This window comes from Apteryx mantelli, chromosome 2 (assembly GCF_036417845.1).
Source record: "Apteryx mantelli isolate bAptMan1 chromosome 2, bAptMan1.hap1, whole genome shotgun sequence".
Taxonomy (NCBI): Eukaryota; Metazoa; Chordata; class Aves; order Apterygiformes; family Apterygidae; genus Apteryx; species Apteryx mantelli.
In genome coordinates this window covers 90,337,021-90,354,222 of record NC_089979.1, presented here as the reverse complement: position 1 = coordinate 90,354,222, position 17,202 = coordinate 90,337,021, and the positions used below count along the sequence as shown (strand labels likewise).

The window sequence follows — 17,202 nt, the reverse complement described above, 5'->3', positions numbered from 1 at the left end:
GGAAACAACTGAGTGTCCTTTCTTTGGGGGAAAAAAAAATATATATATATATATATATATATATATATATATATATATAAAAAACACTGATATTACAAGCCTCACCCTTTATCTTAAAACCAAAAAAAATCCAAAAAAACAATGATTCTCCTTCCTTACTTGTCCAAAGTACAAGTGCACTTCACACCTAGACTGCTTTATTAGCTCAGCCCTGTGTCTCAGGAGGTGATTTTAAATCACACAAAGCTTTTTATTCTGAGGTGATTTAGATCTACCTAGGCTTTGGGTTAACACTTTGCTCGTACCTTCACTATCTATAATGCTCTGCTCAGAAGCTGAATGATGATGCACTTGGTGAATTTATCAGAAACCTTGTCTATGCTTGAGAACTGAGGAATAGTGGTGGTAATTTGGTTTTGTTACAGTCTAAAAAAAAATTTTACTTGTATATAGTTTATATCCCTCAGAGAAGATGATTTTAACTCACGTTAGCACTAGCATTGATTCGAATAGTGTCTAACTCTGCTACAAGAGTTATTTCTTCCCCATGTAGAGGTATGAGAGAGAGGGGTGAATGCATATATGCTCACAAGCAATAATACAGCCATTCTAGCACAAATGCATAGCACAGCATGATTTACTAGACTTATTAGATTTTTTTTTTTTAAAGGTGGCAATGAACCAATGATATATAGGTGATCCAGTATCTTCATGCAATTTAAAGGAAATCTAAATCCATGCTAGTGGCAATATATTTCAGAGTTATCTCATACATAGTCACATAAGCTGATCTGTTCTGTGCCCATATGATCATACACCAAAATGCTAAAACATGTCAACACTCACCATTAAACAGCAGTCCTGCCATAAATCTCAACAGGAAACCAGGGTTCAACATGTCATATGCAATGAAAGGCATATGGAAGGAGGAAGGGCAAAGGAAGGTCCCAAGTAAAGAGGGAGAAGAGTAAGGCAAGACAGACGAAGGAGCAGAAGGAACCAGTTAAGATCCTGATAAACTTAGAATTCTTTGCGCAATAAAGTGTTAAAAACGTATTTTATATATTAACTCATGTCACATTTTTATAAACCAGTGTTAATGTAATAGTAATAACACACATGCACACAAGCAGTCCTATTTTAGAAAAGACAAGGCTTTGCGTTTTGATTTTAGAGAGACCTGAAAGAAGATTCTGCTTGCAAACAGGAGACTAAGCACTGATGTTTTTAAAAGTGATATCAGGACTGTCTGAGGCTGTTTCAATCATTGTTTCAATGGAACATGTCATATTACATGAAAAATAGCTGTAAAATATTATTTTCACCTAATGTTATAAAAAGTGATTCATATTCACACTCATTTCTTAAACCTAACCTTTTAATACAGATGACAAAGTATGATACAGTCTTCAATAGTATTTATTTTCCTTTTAGCTTTTAAGGATTACTTGTAACGAAGCAATGCACAAAATTACCTTCTGTTGACTAATGTGTGCCTAGTCTTCTATAAGCATGGATGAAGCTAAGATGAGGAGGAAGGCAGGAGCAGCTCCGCAACACAGTGGCTGCTCCTGTGTCACACCTCATCAACTGCAACAATACGCTTTCACTGTCTCCTCTCTCCTTATTCTTCCTAATCAAACCTACTCCTCTTTTAGTGTTGTGTATCTGATTCTTGCCAAAAGGAGCTGCTTCAGAGGAACAGGAATAGTGAGCTGAACAGAACCGTGTGATGGCCTGCCTACTGAAAAAGTTTTCCCAATTTTCTGGTACTCTTCTGCCCTACGTAATTCTCACTCTAAGCAGGATGGGCTGAGCTGGTGGCAGCACTCAGCAGCTTGGTCCACGCATGGCAGCTGCAACAAGGTATTTACAAAACTGTGCATTCTGAATTAAGATCACTATTTGAACAGTCTATAGAGTAAGTTTTAGAGCAGTGCAGATCTGAAAATTCCTCCCAAAACTGTTACTGTAGATCATAGCATGAAGCAGCTAAACTAAGAATAAATGTAACAACTGTATCATAACAAGACCCACTTTATACACATGTGCATACATATACATACATATGCACACCTGGCAACAGTAACAGTTCAAGCATATCTAAAAGACTATAACACATTTCTGAGGACATGCGCATTTTCAATTACAACTGAAAAAAATCTAATCACATTTAAAGGTCTTATCTATCAAATATCTAACCCTCGTACTGATACTGTTCAGTTTAGCACTTTGAGACACAATTGCATTCATAAACTAGCTCCAATACAAATTTCTAATATCATGCAAAAAAAGAAATTAAAACAAATACATTATTTGTATTCACAGTAATCACTACAAAATATTTATTTTTTCTTTCTGGGGGAAAAAAAGGACGATTACTTTGAGCAGCAGCATCCCTGTGATGACATATACATACCAATGCAACTTCACATTAATCACAGAAGGCAAACCATCAATCAGTGTAATGTGACAACCATTCTCCACTCCTCCTCCTCCTCCTCCAAAGCAAAAAACATCTTAGGATGTAGTGAACAAGCAAAAATCCCATTTATTGAACATTATCTTTTCAACATACAGTTGCTTGCTCTCATTCTCCAACGGGTTTGATTTCTAAAGTAACAAACAGAAAACTCCTGTAACAATATACCATACTTAAAGCTCAAAACCACAAACTGTTCCAAGCAAAAATGCCTACAGAAAAAAGTTGAAAATAAAGTTATGAAGATTGCCTTAGTAGCATCCATAACATCTGATCCTGTCGAACTCTAAAGCATACAGTAATTTTAACCCTGTGAGTAGTCCACTGGACTCAGTGAATCCAGTAACATTCTGCAAATTAACACTTAACACTATTTGCAAATATATAACTTCCTGAATGATTGGGAGACCATAATGAACATGCTCCAGAATGTTAATGGAAAATAATGAAAGTAAATTTGCAATAGGAAACTTCTGCGAAGGAATGGGTCACGTGATAAAGCTCCCTTCAAGGACTACTTGAAAGGCATGTCACCACTATGGAAAAAAAAAAACCCCAAACAGTATTTACTAACATACTGTTGCTTCTGCTTTGAAATATTTTTCTTTTAAAGTAGCAATACTACCTTAGCATGTCTATCACTTAATACTTACTGTAGTTACAGGAATCTTGCATTCCTTATAAAATAAGATAATGAAATTTCTGGCATACCTTAAAAGAAAATCCCTATGAGATACAGGAACTCAGAAACTCATTACCTTCTTCCTGATCAGCACAATACTTGGGGAAGTTAGTTTTGCTTTAATTTTTAGAAAATTATTATCAAGATCAAATGACTGATCACTATTTTCCCCCCTCACACACATTAAAATCCAAGCAAAATTACACTAGGAATTTCCTAAAGGTATATAATCTATAAGCATTTGCTTAACCCAAGTGACTAACCAGTGACCAGCAACTTGTCACAATGAGTCCTAAGAGGAGGTAGGGAGAGAAACACCTAAGTCACGTAAAATGTAGGAAAAGTCCAATAAAGAGCTTTTATTTAAAAGAAATATGAGAAAATTAAAAAAAAAATGCCAGTCTCTTAACTTTTATTCAAATCAAAGTAGAAAACACCATTAGGAGTGCATAAATAACCACTACTGGCCAACCAGCCTAAAAAGGTCCAGATCCACTTTATGACTTGGGTCTAGCATAGGACAATTTCTCTATTTAACACTATAGAGTCATTATGGCAGCTCTTAAGCCCTACATAACAAACTTCAATTAAACTATCATCACAGTTTTAATGTTGCTGAGCTATAAAAGATGTCTTATTAAAAAAAAAAAAAAATCCAATGCTAAAATTGCATAAAAGGAGATAAGGACTAAGGATTGTAGAAACTTCCACAAGCAGAGACTTCTATCCAAGAACAAAGATAAATCAGGGGAATACTGGTAATTCATACCCACAGGAATATAAATTTTAAGTATAATTACCCTCTTTTCTGTTGATACTGACAGTTCCCTCCATGCCTATTTAAACAACTTCTGTTACAGCATGAAGTTGCAAAAATCCCTAAAATACAAAGTCTTTGGGAATTTGACATTTCTGCTTTGTTCCATAAAGGCAGTATTTAACTGTGTGGCCAACGGTGTGACTTCTCGATGACTACAGAGGGGAGAAGTTACCTTAATATAATTGCTGAATAAAATTTCTGTAATTTCGGAAAGGATTAACGAATATGTTACAACAGAAGTGATCAAAATGTGCAGAGATGTCTACTTTGACATCATTTAGGCAGCCCAAGTGATGACATGTTTTTACACATTCTGAACTTCAAAAATAGCGTTACATAAAGAAAGCTTTCCAATCCCCCCTTTTTTAAGAAAAGTTTCTGAATCATTCTTATAAGGAGATACATTGAGACCATATTTTATTATCAGCTAATCTAATCTGTATTTTTAGACACGTTACACTAGAATTATATATGATGCCAACGACTGCTGGAGTGTGTGAGGGGGATGGGTGATAGGAGAAAGGAGGTAGAGAAGGGGCTTTAACTCCAGTAAGAAACTTGGGTACCTGCCTGATAAATACAGCAAAACCTCCTTATGTATCCTATTTATCTTCAAATCTATTTATGTCAGACAAGAGAACATATGAGCATAGCAGCTGTTACTATAGCAATGAAACTGGAAATTCTGAGAACAAAAAAATCACCACTGAAAGATGTTCAGCTTAGCAGAGAGATGCCCTAGAGAACAGAACATTAGTATCTCAGTTCCAGGGTTTGTTCAAAGTCTGTGGTTTCAGAGAAATTAAACCTGCTATAACAGCTTATTCCCTTGAGTACTCAGGGTCAAATAACTGCTACCTGTAACTTGGTAGAATTTGGTACACCAAAAGTTTCTGCTAAGTGATCCAAAACTTGTCAAATGTACCACTTGAACATCTGTACTTGTAAATCTGGGAAAGAGCAATTCTCTGTACAAGGCTTTCAACTTCTGATCACAGTAGAGAAAGCATTCAGTATAGTAACACATTCCCTATCAAAACTCTGGATAAGAATAAGGAACGCAGTGTCTGAAACCTGAAGTCCTTCAACCTCTGAAAGAGAAGATTTACCTAGTATCAGAAAGATCAAAGGAATCAAAATAAAAAATGGGGGGGAGGGAGGGCCTTCCCTCCCCCGGAAGTGTGATTTCCCCCTTACTACCGATTGAATTAAAACCACAATTGTCATAAATCGGTTTTCTGTCAAACCCACCAAATTCGTTAATCTGCCTAACTGCTTGATGTTTCTTACTCAATCAGCAATCATTTCAACCCAAACGCTCCCAGAATTACAACGCTTTATTTGGAAAGGCTGCTATTTAGATGGGCTGTTTGCACCAGACAACTTCTGAGATGTATTTGAAACGCAGGTCTATTTAAAGGCCAGCACAGTTTTCAGCGAGGCATCTTCCTTTCGCTGCTTGCAAAAAAATACATTCCCGATGCAAAGAGGACAACACTCTACTAGAACAACGTTACACGCAGCCAGCAAACCCGTAAAGCCCGAGGGTGGAGCGCCGGGCTCGAGTTACCTGCTAGGGAGCCGGGTCTCTGCAGGGTAGCGGTGGCATACAGTTCCTGGGAGTGCTTGCTGTACTGATCCGACGTGTGAACCAGGCGTTTGGTAGGAGACAGAGTAGCATAAGTGCCAATGGTGGAGCTTAGCTGATGTATCGGAGAGGAGGAGATGTTGGACTGGATGGTGGGCGGCGAGGTCACGCGGACGGGGGAAGGCGAGAGGCCAGCCGAGGAGACCACGATGTTGATGGGCGAGCTGGTGCTGTAGGACTTGGCCAGGCGGCTGGGGGACTGCTTGGGGGAGGAGCCGCGCTGCGCCATGCCGTAGGCGGCGCCCTCGGCGGCGGCGCCGCGCTGGAGCTTGGTAGGGGAGCCCACCTGCTGCATGGAGAGCGGCGAGCTCACCCGCGGCGCGGGCAGCGTGGAGCTGGAGTAGTAGAGCGCGGCGGCGTGCTGCGGCTCGGGCAGGTGGAAGGCGCTGCCATGGCTGGGCGCGAAGGGCTCCCGCGGCTGCGAGGCGGCGGCGAGCGGCGGCGGCTCCGGCCCGCCCGCGTGGGCTCCGCGGCTGCTCGGGCCCGGCTGCGGGGAAGCAAAGGCAGAGAGAGGCGTCAGCGCGGCTCCGCGCCCCGCGGCCCCCTCCGCCTCCCCCTCGCCCAAGGGGAAGCACGCTGCCTTTTCGTGATCTTAATAAGGCTCGAGCCGAGCGCCTCCAGCATTACAAGACTCATATGCTGTAAGCTGCTAACGCATTTTATCCTTTCAGGGAAAACCGGTTACCAGCTCAAGTTCCAACCACTAACAACTCATTTTTTACCTGTAAAGTTGGTGCCCGGCTACACGATTGATACGCAACTACTCAAAGAGTCTCTTGCTCCGCAGTGCTCAGACATACCGATAGTCACACTATTTAAATATTAAGCCGGAAGACTGAAGGGAAAAAAAAAAGCCACCCAAACTTTTATTCCGCATTAAAAAAAAGCAGCTCAAATTATTGAAAGGGTTTTAATTGGGCAACTTTCCTCACAGAAAAGCAATCAACGTCCGTCCTAGGAGAGGCGCCTAGCCAGCTTAAAACAGCGCTCAGATTTCGCTCCTGCTGCCGCCACCGCCAGAGAGACAAAGCCCTTGAAACAAATGCATTTTAGAGAGCGCCTCTGGTTTTCAATCCAGACTCCCGCAGCTGCGAACCGTCCCCTTCGGGCAACAAAAAGCGCGGCGGCAGCCCCGGGCCCGGCCCGGCCCCGCCAAGCGGGGCGCGCCCCGCCGTCGCCCGCCCGGCGCGCTGGCCCGGCCCCCGCTCCCCGCCAGCCCCGGCCGCTGCGGCGCCGCAGTGAAAGGCACTTGCTCCTGGCTTATTTACAAAGCACAAAAGGAAAGGAGGGCAAGGGAGGAGCTGCCAAAGGGGCGGGCGCTGCCCCTGAATCGCAGCCAAAGAGAAATTTGCATCCGAATGAAAACCGTCCATTGTCAGCCGCGACTGTGCTGGAGGTCTCGGAGCCTCCCGGCAGTATGCAGCGTAGCACCAAGTTTTCCTTAAGTCCCGTAATTTAGGGGAGAGGGGGCAGGAGGGAGCGAGCGAGCGAGCGAAAATCCTCAGCAGATGCTGCCTATTAAAAATTTCAATTATGTGCGCGAGCAGCTTCTGGAGCAGCAAAGAACAGGGCGCGCTCTGATCTCTGCACAGAGACAGCATTGCAATTCGTATCAGGGATCTCGGGCTCAAGAGATCATCTCTGGTTGTTAATCAGCTAACATTAAAATCCTCTAATAACAGCACCCCGGAGTGAGAGCAAGCTTAGCACTCCGTTGAAAGACACTCTCTTGTTTCATGTACGCTTTTTTTTTTTTTCCTGATCATGCAGAGGATTTACTTGAAACCTTAAAAAGTGCTCCAAATGCTGAGAGCTGACAAGGCAGTTTGGAACATTCTGACCAGGGCTACCCCCCAAACACACACAAACCCTTCAGCTACAGATTTCTTTAACAAGAAGAGCTTTTAAATTACAAATAATGAATTTTGTGAACCAACTCTAAGAGTTGCAGTGAATGCCAACTGCAGTGTCACTTCAAGTTTAAATAGAAAGGTGTGTTTTAATAGCATCCTATAGGAAAGATGAGCAAAGAGAACCACATTCCTGTTATGAAACTTGATTTATTCTGGCTCTGAATTTCACTAGGATACCTAATAAAAGTAGATCTGGAAAAAGTAGACTGCCTTTAGATCAGGAACTGAGGACAAGATAAATGATCAGAACAAAGAATAAACGAGGTTCAAAATGCCAGAAACCCATTCCTCTTCCAATGTACTCCCAGCAGAAACTGCTATCCTTTTCTTTTGTTACTTTTGGAGCCCCTCTCTTTACCTTAAATGATTCACATACTTTGGGGAAGAATATGTTTTCTGCTTGATACAAACATGAAGTGGGGCTTTGGAGGAACTCCTCTCAGTGTTTTGCTTCTGTTTCTAGCACGGAAACCAGTAGCTAGAACTCACAACATACAGGTATTTCATGAGAGCACTGACAGACTCAAACCACACTGGCTTCACCATGCTTCACACACTGAAAAGCAAGGTGCCATTAAATAAAATTAATGTAAACTATTGCCCTCCAACAGCAGGCAGCAGAATCACATATGTCAGTACTCCACTGTTTTAAGTTGGGCTGTTCTAACAGTGGCCACCAGTTAAAAACACAGCATAAAGTATGAGTCTGGGAATCTTCATAAACGGCCAGTGCCCTCAGACTGCTCCCTGGGAACACTAGGAACAAGAATGAGGAAGGCAAACCCTGCTCACGTCAAAGAACTTCTATAAGCTGATTTCATTCGCTACATAACATCTCTGCTTTAAGGAGAAAAGCATCTGCAACTGACTTTCCAATCATGTATTTGACAAGAGCACAGTTTTCATTTTCAAGGTTTAAGCTGTATGGTTATGACAAAAATAAGGCTACCAAGATTTAAGACAACACGGACAGAGCAAACTTTGCATATGACAAGAGGTCATTTGAAGCAATTACTTTATCAATTGACATTTATGAGTAAATTTTACTTTTTGGCCTGTTAATTTAGCCACATAATAATATAGTTTGTAATATTCAACATTGTTCCAAAATACAATATTCTAGATGCAACATGCTGGTAACATCAAACCGTTTGCTATTGGTCTTGAGGATTTTAGACAAGCACTGTCAACATGTATACATAATTTCCTTTTCTAATCTTCTTCTACAATGCTTTATGTTCAAGGATTTAAAGTAATTAATTTAGAGTAAACCAATATTATCCCATATTCCTAATAAATCTCTAAAAAGCTGCAGGCATCCTTCAAGCACTAATTCAAAAAAAAAACTCACTTCATGATTATAAGGAAGGGGTTATAGGGGAGAAGGTGTAGTGTTAGGACACAGAAATTAAATACTTAATTAAAAACAGTGTTTAGCACTTGCTAAAAAGCTAAGCGTTTGCTGTGTGTGAAGGAGAGAACTTCTGGATGAACAGATTGCTATGAAAACATTAGCATGCAGTATTGTCTAAGATGTGACTAATCTCAGACCTATCTTAAATTTATTGTGAGGTTCCTATTTTTTTCAAAGGGTCAAGTATACAGTAACATTCTCCACTCGTGCTTTCAGAGGCATAATGTGTTTTAGTTTCACCCTATATTTTTCCTGGTCTATTGCCTAAGACAACCGTACAGACATGTCATCGTTCATCCTGCAATGTTACATTATACTTCATAGGGAATAATGAAATACAATGGCATTCGTTCCATTATTTGTCCATTCATCCATTATTATTGTCAACCTGATAATGAAACCATGTGTTTAAGCTAATAAATTGAGACCAAATTTGTTTTCCAGTTGTTATATCCTCCTGTATCAATGCATTTTATAGATATGGGGGGAGGAGGGAATATCAAGGACTTTCCTTCTACAGTCCCTATAAATATCCATTCTAAGACTAAGAGATTTAATTTTTCTGGTATCTCACAGAAATGGATCCTATTTTGCCTCTTTGGATCCAACATATGGATTCTCTTTTATCCTTTGTAACAGCATAAATGTGTGAAAAACCATGAGAACACTGATGAAAATTATTTTCTTTCCCTATTTCATCATATTGAATCGTTCACTCTCTACTGATTCTGACAAAACAAGTTCAGCAGAGCTCTATACGCAGAATTACTGAGGGCATCCAGTTAGGTTATAATAGACTACAGAACAGTCTAGCTCTTGTGTGCCCACCATCATTCACGTTTAATGCACTAAATTTTAGGACATCAGCTTTTTTTTTCCTCCACACAATTTCCATTTAACCAAAATTTGATTAAAAACAGAACTTTAATTGAAAAAGATCAAATGAAAGACACTGTGATACGAGATTTCTATTTTATGAAGTGGAATTTAGAGAAACAAACAACTGTGTGAAGCCTATATTCTGAAAATTATTCATAAATAAGGAGTTACAAAATCCTAGATGGCTAAACAGCATAAACAAAGCTTTGGAGTCAGCTGCTAATTACCAAAATATCAGCACAGTCAAATTATGTGTTGATTCTTGGAGATTGCTCCAAGATGGAAGAGCAGTGTGGAAGACCACCAAAAACTGAAAAGCAGAATTGCAGAGAACAAAATGACCATTAAAAAGGTACTAGCAGGCACACATCTAAGATTTGTGATAGTCATCTAAAATCTGTTAAAAACTATTTTCTTCTTAAGCAGGCCAAAATGCAAAACCAAAAACTTGTTGATTTTGTACATTTCATAATTGATAAGTTCTAAGGAACAGAACTTCTACCAGTGCAACTGGCTGAATCTTACAAACACAGAACTAGGAACACAAAACCAAGACATGGCTCCAGCTGCTGAAACGCCACTGTATTGGCTTCCTGAATATCCATCATTGCTGCCAGCCTTAAGCAACGTACTTGATCAGCCTCACTAGGGTTTTCAAGAGATACAGGTGATCTCTCTGTTTCACAAACAAAATCATGTTCTCTGCTCTTTCAATGACTGGAACACTTCCCAGTCTATTGCGGGCTTTTTTTCTGTTCACTCTAAGGACCATCATTACAACTTCACTCAAGATATCACCCTCCTCTGGTCCAAAACCTCTATCAACACTCTTCTACAAAGAGCAAATTGAGGGTATGGAAAATGCTTAAGATTCTCCGGTCTCTGGGATACAGAACTCAGCCCTTGGGCACCACCAGTTAAAGGCCAGGAGCTGTGAACTGTTTTCCCTGACATCTTCCTCACTGGTAATCCTTCTTGTCCTCTACATTCTTTACAACCAAGATAATCAACTTTATGGGAAAACATCATCAGCTAAATGGATGCAGGAGATGGTTCAGAGTGGATAGGCAGCCAATTTTGTGCACTGTTATTAACGTACCTTTAATTCAATGATCCTCATAAGCATCTGCATCAGCAGGCCATAGACTATCTTATGGCTTCAAGAGTTATTTTGTAACCATTCATCTCACAGAGAAAAGATTTTGGATAAGTTGCTTTCTCATATTGAAACAGAAAGAGAAATGGCAGTGCTTTGTGCACTTACAGAATCTAAACTCACTCTTCCTGAAGATCAACTACAGGATGGTGACTGCTACTGACATTACTCTTGCCTAGCAAAAAAAGGATTGTCTTACATCCCTCAGCACTGCTTATCTTTATACTGCCATCAAATTGCCTTTTCGTAAGTATATAAGCGACAAGCGCTTCATATTGGTCTGTCAATAGTTCCAAGACTGGCATCTCATTTCCAAAGGAAGGATTTTGCCTTGAAATTTACCTGGACAAGTGCCAGTTGCAGGTATTTCACAGAAATTTTCTTACAACAACTACAGTGTGTTTCGATTCCCCAATCCTCCATGCAAATCAGCAGAAGTCTCAACTAATGAGATTTCAGTGTGAAACAGAACTTCTTATATCTAAGGATCTTTCTTCTGCAGGAATGGTTTGCTGTCATTGATGAGATCCTGACCCAACTAGTAAGGCGCCACCTACATTCAAATGCACTTACATGATACTAGAGGATAGACTACACCTCTGAATCCCTCAAATGTGGTATAGTCTCCAGATTTCATCACGAAAGTCATGGTTAGCGCAAGCCCATCTCTATACTCTGTTTGCAAAATATACCCCGGAACTATTAGGAAAATTTGTCAGCCAACCTGGCCCTCATCTCAAAGGACATATGCATAGATGAAGGGAGGTAATACCATCATAAGCTACATCCACAAACAGTATTTTATTAGATCCTTTAAAAGCATTCAGAGATGGTGAGTCTCTGGTTTTAAAGCAGCAATGAAAGCTGCAATCATTACCTATTTCAGGATCAAACATCAGCATTATGCAGATCAATTTTTCACTAACATAAACTATATTAGTGAATTGTTGTCTGTGAGTGCCATACTAAGAGTACTGTACCCTAAGATTTCATCTGCCTCCTTTAATGACTGAAAAATTCTCATGTTCATATTTGGAAGACAATTTTAAACACATCTTCTGTTAAATCCTACCAGAGGCCAATGTGAAGTTATTATTTTAGATTTAGTCTACATAGAATATCAAGCAGCCCATCACCTACACCACAGATGACTCATGGCGGGAAGAAGCATCTTCTAATTGAAAAAGGCCAGTGTATATATTTTGCCTGACAACTGAACACTTGTATGCATTAGCTAATATTAGAAATAGGGCTAGTGATATGTGGTGGTTTGATGAATGACAAACTCATGACATGGTTACAGGAAAAAGGAGATGAGAGTTAAAAAATTAACAGTTAAATAATTTTTCAAGGCTGCTTAAAAAAAAAAAAAGCCCTTTATTTTCCAATTACTTTTGGCTTTAAGGGTTGTCAAACTCTGTACCAGCTCATTCAACCCAGAAGCTTTAGGAATAGAGGATAGTTCACAATAGAGGTTAACCTCTGCTGCTGCCTCAGCCTCTGAAAAGACAGCAGGATCAGCAGAAGCTAAAAAATCTTTACTCAGAAATGTAAACTAGCTTTTCTTCCTTTCCCCTCCCCTTGCAAATGCATGGCAAAACATGTGGCAAACCATGCTTTATATTCCTATATCTGCAATGTAAGTTGACCGTTCTCAAGATGACAGTAAAACCAACCAGTTGTCCACAAATCTATGTTGTCCAAATAGACTATTCACTTCTGAGCAACTCATTTGCAAGATCACCACACCTCCAAAGCTTTTTGTAATAAAATCATTACTGACTCTTCACCAAACAAACAAACAAGAAAACCTTAATTGATAAATATAGGATGTATCAGGATTTGGACACCAAGTTTGAAAAGCTGTTTTCAGCTAGGAAACAGAGTAATTCCCAGCCACAGGGGCAGTTGTTCCTAGGAAGTTTTACCTTCTAAATGATACTGAAATGTAAGTTTTGTGTTCTAAAGTATTCAAAGTATTATAGATCACAGTTTTTCTACTGAAGTCCTCCAAATTGACAAAAATGTTAGATTTCATTTTGCAGCACTATACAGGAAGTCCCAAGACTAATTAGTTTCATTTTTTTTACACAATTGCATTTTCAGAAATTGTTCGTGCTGTCACAGCTGGCCTTGGGACTATTTACATATTTTCCCATGCATTTAGGCTATCATTCATGTTCAGAGATAGTTATAGTCCTTGCACACAAATACCAAAGGAAATTCGCAGTCTGAGCAGTTACGACTCCTGAGGCTTATTTTAATTATAACCAGGATAGAAAAACACTTCCAAGGATTGTCTGTCTTCTTCTTAATTGCAGGACCAGAAATGGTGATATTCAGAACTTTTTAACAGACTTCTTCCTCTTCCTTCAGTTGTATACCTTTTATAAAACCTCCTTTATATATTTTTATGGTATTAATTTATAGTTCATATGACAGTTTGCTAATATTTTCAAGATATATTTTAATTTACCTTAAGTGATCAAGCATCCTTTACAGGATAATGATGTAAAATATTATTTAGTATGTTTTGTGAGTTATTTTCCTGCACAAACATCTACCATGCAATCTGGAGGAATATGCACACACTTTCCCTTCCACATCTTGCTTCCATCTTCTTGCCACTTTTTTTCTATTGCTCTAAGCTACCTTCTAAGCACACCTGTTCCTTTTCCATCCTCTTACTTTTTCTAGCCACCTTGAAGGCATCTCAGCCTTACAGGCTAACCCCTAGGGGATGATGCTTTTCATAGATCGTAACTCCTGATGGCATCTGCCCAGGATACAATTGGATGTTAGAGCCTCCTTTTTCTTTCTAGCTGGAGTCCTGCTCTCCTGCTGGCTCCAATCCCAAAGTACATCAGGGAAGACTTCTTTGGTAAACACAGAAAAACCCTGAGGGTCTTACTAGTATACAGCCTCATTTTAAACCCTTCATAGAAGAAAGAAAGTACGTAACCAATTTGAAATGAAATTTAACCATGCTTTATGTCATTTGCCAGTCTTCGAGGATAGCGGGCTTTTCTGAGCAAATTGAGTGAATAGAATATTGTATGTCTCTTGGTAGCCCACAAGCTGTGCAATGACTATATAACACTTGAATTCTCTTAGCAATTTAATGCTTTGAAATTCAAATATAACTCACTTCTAAAGAATCCTGAATTATAAAATGTCTCAGTATCACACTGAGACAGTCTGCTTTACTGCGGCTGTTAAGTTCTAAAAAGAGAAAATAACCTGAACTGACCAGTAAACTCAGCCATATTTTGCGTATGTACAGGAACATGAATACATCTAGAAACTTTTATCTAAACTGAAGCTTAACTTCCCAGTGAGAGGCTTCGATCTCTCAATGAAAAGCACAGAAGGTGAGAGGGTTGTGTGTTGCAGCTTGGAAGAATCATTTTAACGAGAAGAGAGATTTATAAAGTTTTCATGAGTATCTGACAAAAAAATTCCAAAATGTTTGAAATGTACACACGACTGTCTGATAAGTTGTTTGTCTCACAATATGGAAAAAGAAGGCAGAAGTGATTCTTTGAAAGGAATCAGGCCACGGCACTAGGCTACATATGGCATCCTAAACAGATTTTGCATCTGTTGTCAGTCTAGCTTTGTTGTGGTTCACTGCCACTTCAGCACATTCAATCATATCATGCTATCAACACAGTAAGGTCCTGGTCCTTAATTAGGGCTCTTAATCAGCACAGTAATACAAAGTTTCAAACCTAAGTGCCTAAGCATTTGATCAGCAAAGTAAGCATGCAAGCAACACAGTAAAACTGGCAGGTAAATCTCCTTTTGAATCAGCATTCTCTTATTCCCATACAAGTCAAACAGCTTTAGATTTACAAAAATCAGAGTGGTAATTCAACTCCGCTACATATATATCAAACGACAAAAAGTAACGGCAAACATTGAAAAGTCGGCAAACATTGAACAGTTGTGTTTCCTCAACGCTCTCCTAAGTGATTTCAGGTGCAAGAGAGCTGGGCTGTTTAGGAAACGTACCTGGCTGTAGCTCTGAATGGCCGCTCTGGCTTGACTGCTGCGGGCGGGGAGCTGCGCTGCCGCTGTGTCACCCAGGGCAAGGGTCTGGTTGCTATGGTAGCTGGCCAAATACTGGAAAGACCCTTCGGGTTTGGAGTTAAGCTGAAGAGCACTCTGGGAGAGGAGGCTGGGCCCTGCATCGAAAGGAGTTTGGAGCAGTCAGAAAGTCTCAGTGCAAGAGAACACGTGTATTATTTATTCACTGATCCTTGAAATTATCGAATGTTATGTGACTTTCCATTTCCCCATTTTGGCTTTTCTGTAATAAAAATCAGGTCATGTAAATTAAAGTGTTTCTTTACCACTTCATCAGATTATGGTGTTCTCAAGCTGCAGACAACATTACTTTCTTTAAAACAAATCCATTTTTGCCTGGTAATGAAGCTCTAAAACGACACAAAACCAAACATGCTGTTTGATAAGAGAGTCCTGTTTTTTCAGCTCAGAATGGTTTGTGAGCTTTCGTTTTGTCAGAGATAAACCTTGTTCATTTCCCTTAATTACATCCAGTCCTTCAGGGTGGGAAATGCCGAGTCCTCCTTCACTGGGCCTCCAGCACATTAGATCTATTGATCACTGCCACTCTGTAGTTTACACATGGTGATGTAATACTCTGGTGCCTGTAGGGATGGGTGGCAGCCTTTAAAATATTAATAGCTCCTCTCATCATGTAGGGCTCACCCTGATCGCAGTGAATCTTTGATGACTGTTTTGTCAGCCTATCTTATCTTTCTCATCACAGCGATGCACAGCAGGAGAACAGAGCGCAGGCAGTGAGCTTAATTTGGGACTGCCAAAGTGAGAGGTATCTGGAAAGTCGGAAATGTTAACAGCGATACTTTCCATAGTCATTTAGTTGTTCTGTGAAACTAAAACATGTTCTAATATTCATTAGGTTCATTTACAAGTGATTTAGCTTCTCACATACACATAGCAAATTTCCCAATTTTTGTTCTGGGAGCATGTATCTGACAGGGAAAGGCTCTTCTTTCACTGCTCTGTCAACGTGTTTAGACATGACCTCCCTGGACCACTTTTAATGGTGAACTCATTCTGTCTCCATACATGAAAAGCTTTATTAAAGAATATCCATCTAATCCTTTCCCCATGTCATTACTGACTTTAGTCTCTTCTAATTTTCAATCAACTAGCATATTTTTCTTCCACAGTGTCTGGGCCCAGTAAGTAAAATGAAAGAGCAGAGAAAAGCTGAGGCTAATGCCTTGGGCATACCATGCATTACAAAGAAGTGTAGCCCAACAGCTTTGGGCTACAGGCTATTCAGTGGCTCCAGGAGGACGACATGTTCACATTCTGGTTAGCACTAACCAGCTCACGAGTGCACAGAAGGCAACAAAAAATGTTAAGGGATGTGAGATGATAATGGTGACTTAGCTCCTATAGAACATGTGAAAAGTTCAATTTTAAAGAGACTAAAAATGGTCAAATTTGCATGAGTTTTACTGGAAATAACTCCCGGTATTTTCCTAATAAAATGCCAAATTTTAAGCCCTTTAAGTCTTTGCTATGAGAATGCACAGCTGCTCTAACAGGGTTTCCATTTAGAAAACATGCAACCTCCCCCCCCTCCCCCAAATTAACATTGAAAATATTTTTTCCCTAGCTTGTTTTGCAGAAATGGCATTTCTGACATTTGCAAAAAATCATCAGCCTGAGGCAGAAATCTGGCATGTAAAACCCAACCTGAATGGCTCATATTATAAACAAATTGAAGTAGGTTTTATAATAGTGGGAGTGCAAGCATCTAACTGTAGACAGTGATGATAACACTGTCTATTTCACACACAGACATAATTTATACTCCAAGGTCAATCACTTACATCAGAAAATTCCAGATTTATGATAATTTAGAAAGTAAATTCTGGCCTATTTTCCTTATAAGTACAGAAAGAGACAGGGCTCCATGGAAAAAATGCATGCCATGACTTTATTAAAAATATACCATATGCCTAGTAGAGCTGAATTAGCTCTGCACAGTTGCTTATAAATCCAACATTTGGTAGGTTTCTACTCTCTGACTTTGCAAATAAGGTTGACTAAGCGCTTTCCATTTAACTTGTTTTGTTGCAAATTTTGTTCTTTAATAAAAGAAATACTTTCATAGAGAGTTTTTTAAGAGCATAAAGAAAATATA

At 39.7% G+C, this 17,202-nt stretch overlaps 1 protein-coding gene across 1 annotated transcript in view; it reads right to left on the bottom strand.

The window, feature by feature from the left end:
- CTNND2 (catenin delta 2) overlaps positions 1–17,202 on the bottom strand; it is a 723,110-nt gene that overhangs the window by 303,978 nt on the left and 401,930 nt on the right. Inside the window, exons 6-7 of the mRNA XM_067291004.1 lie at positions 15,009–15,181; positions 5,555–6,119 (exon numbers count right to left, since the gene is read on the bottom strand). Of these exons, the coding sequence (XP_067147105.1) occupies positions 5,555–6,119; positions 15,009–15,181 (738 nt within the window). The remainder of the gene's footprint in view (positions 1–5,554; positions 6,120–15,008; positions 15,182–17,202) is intronic.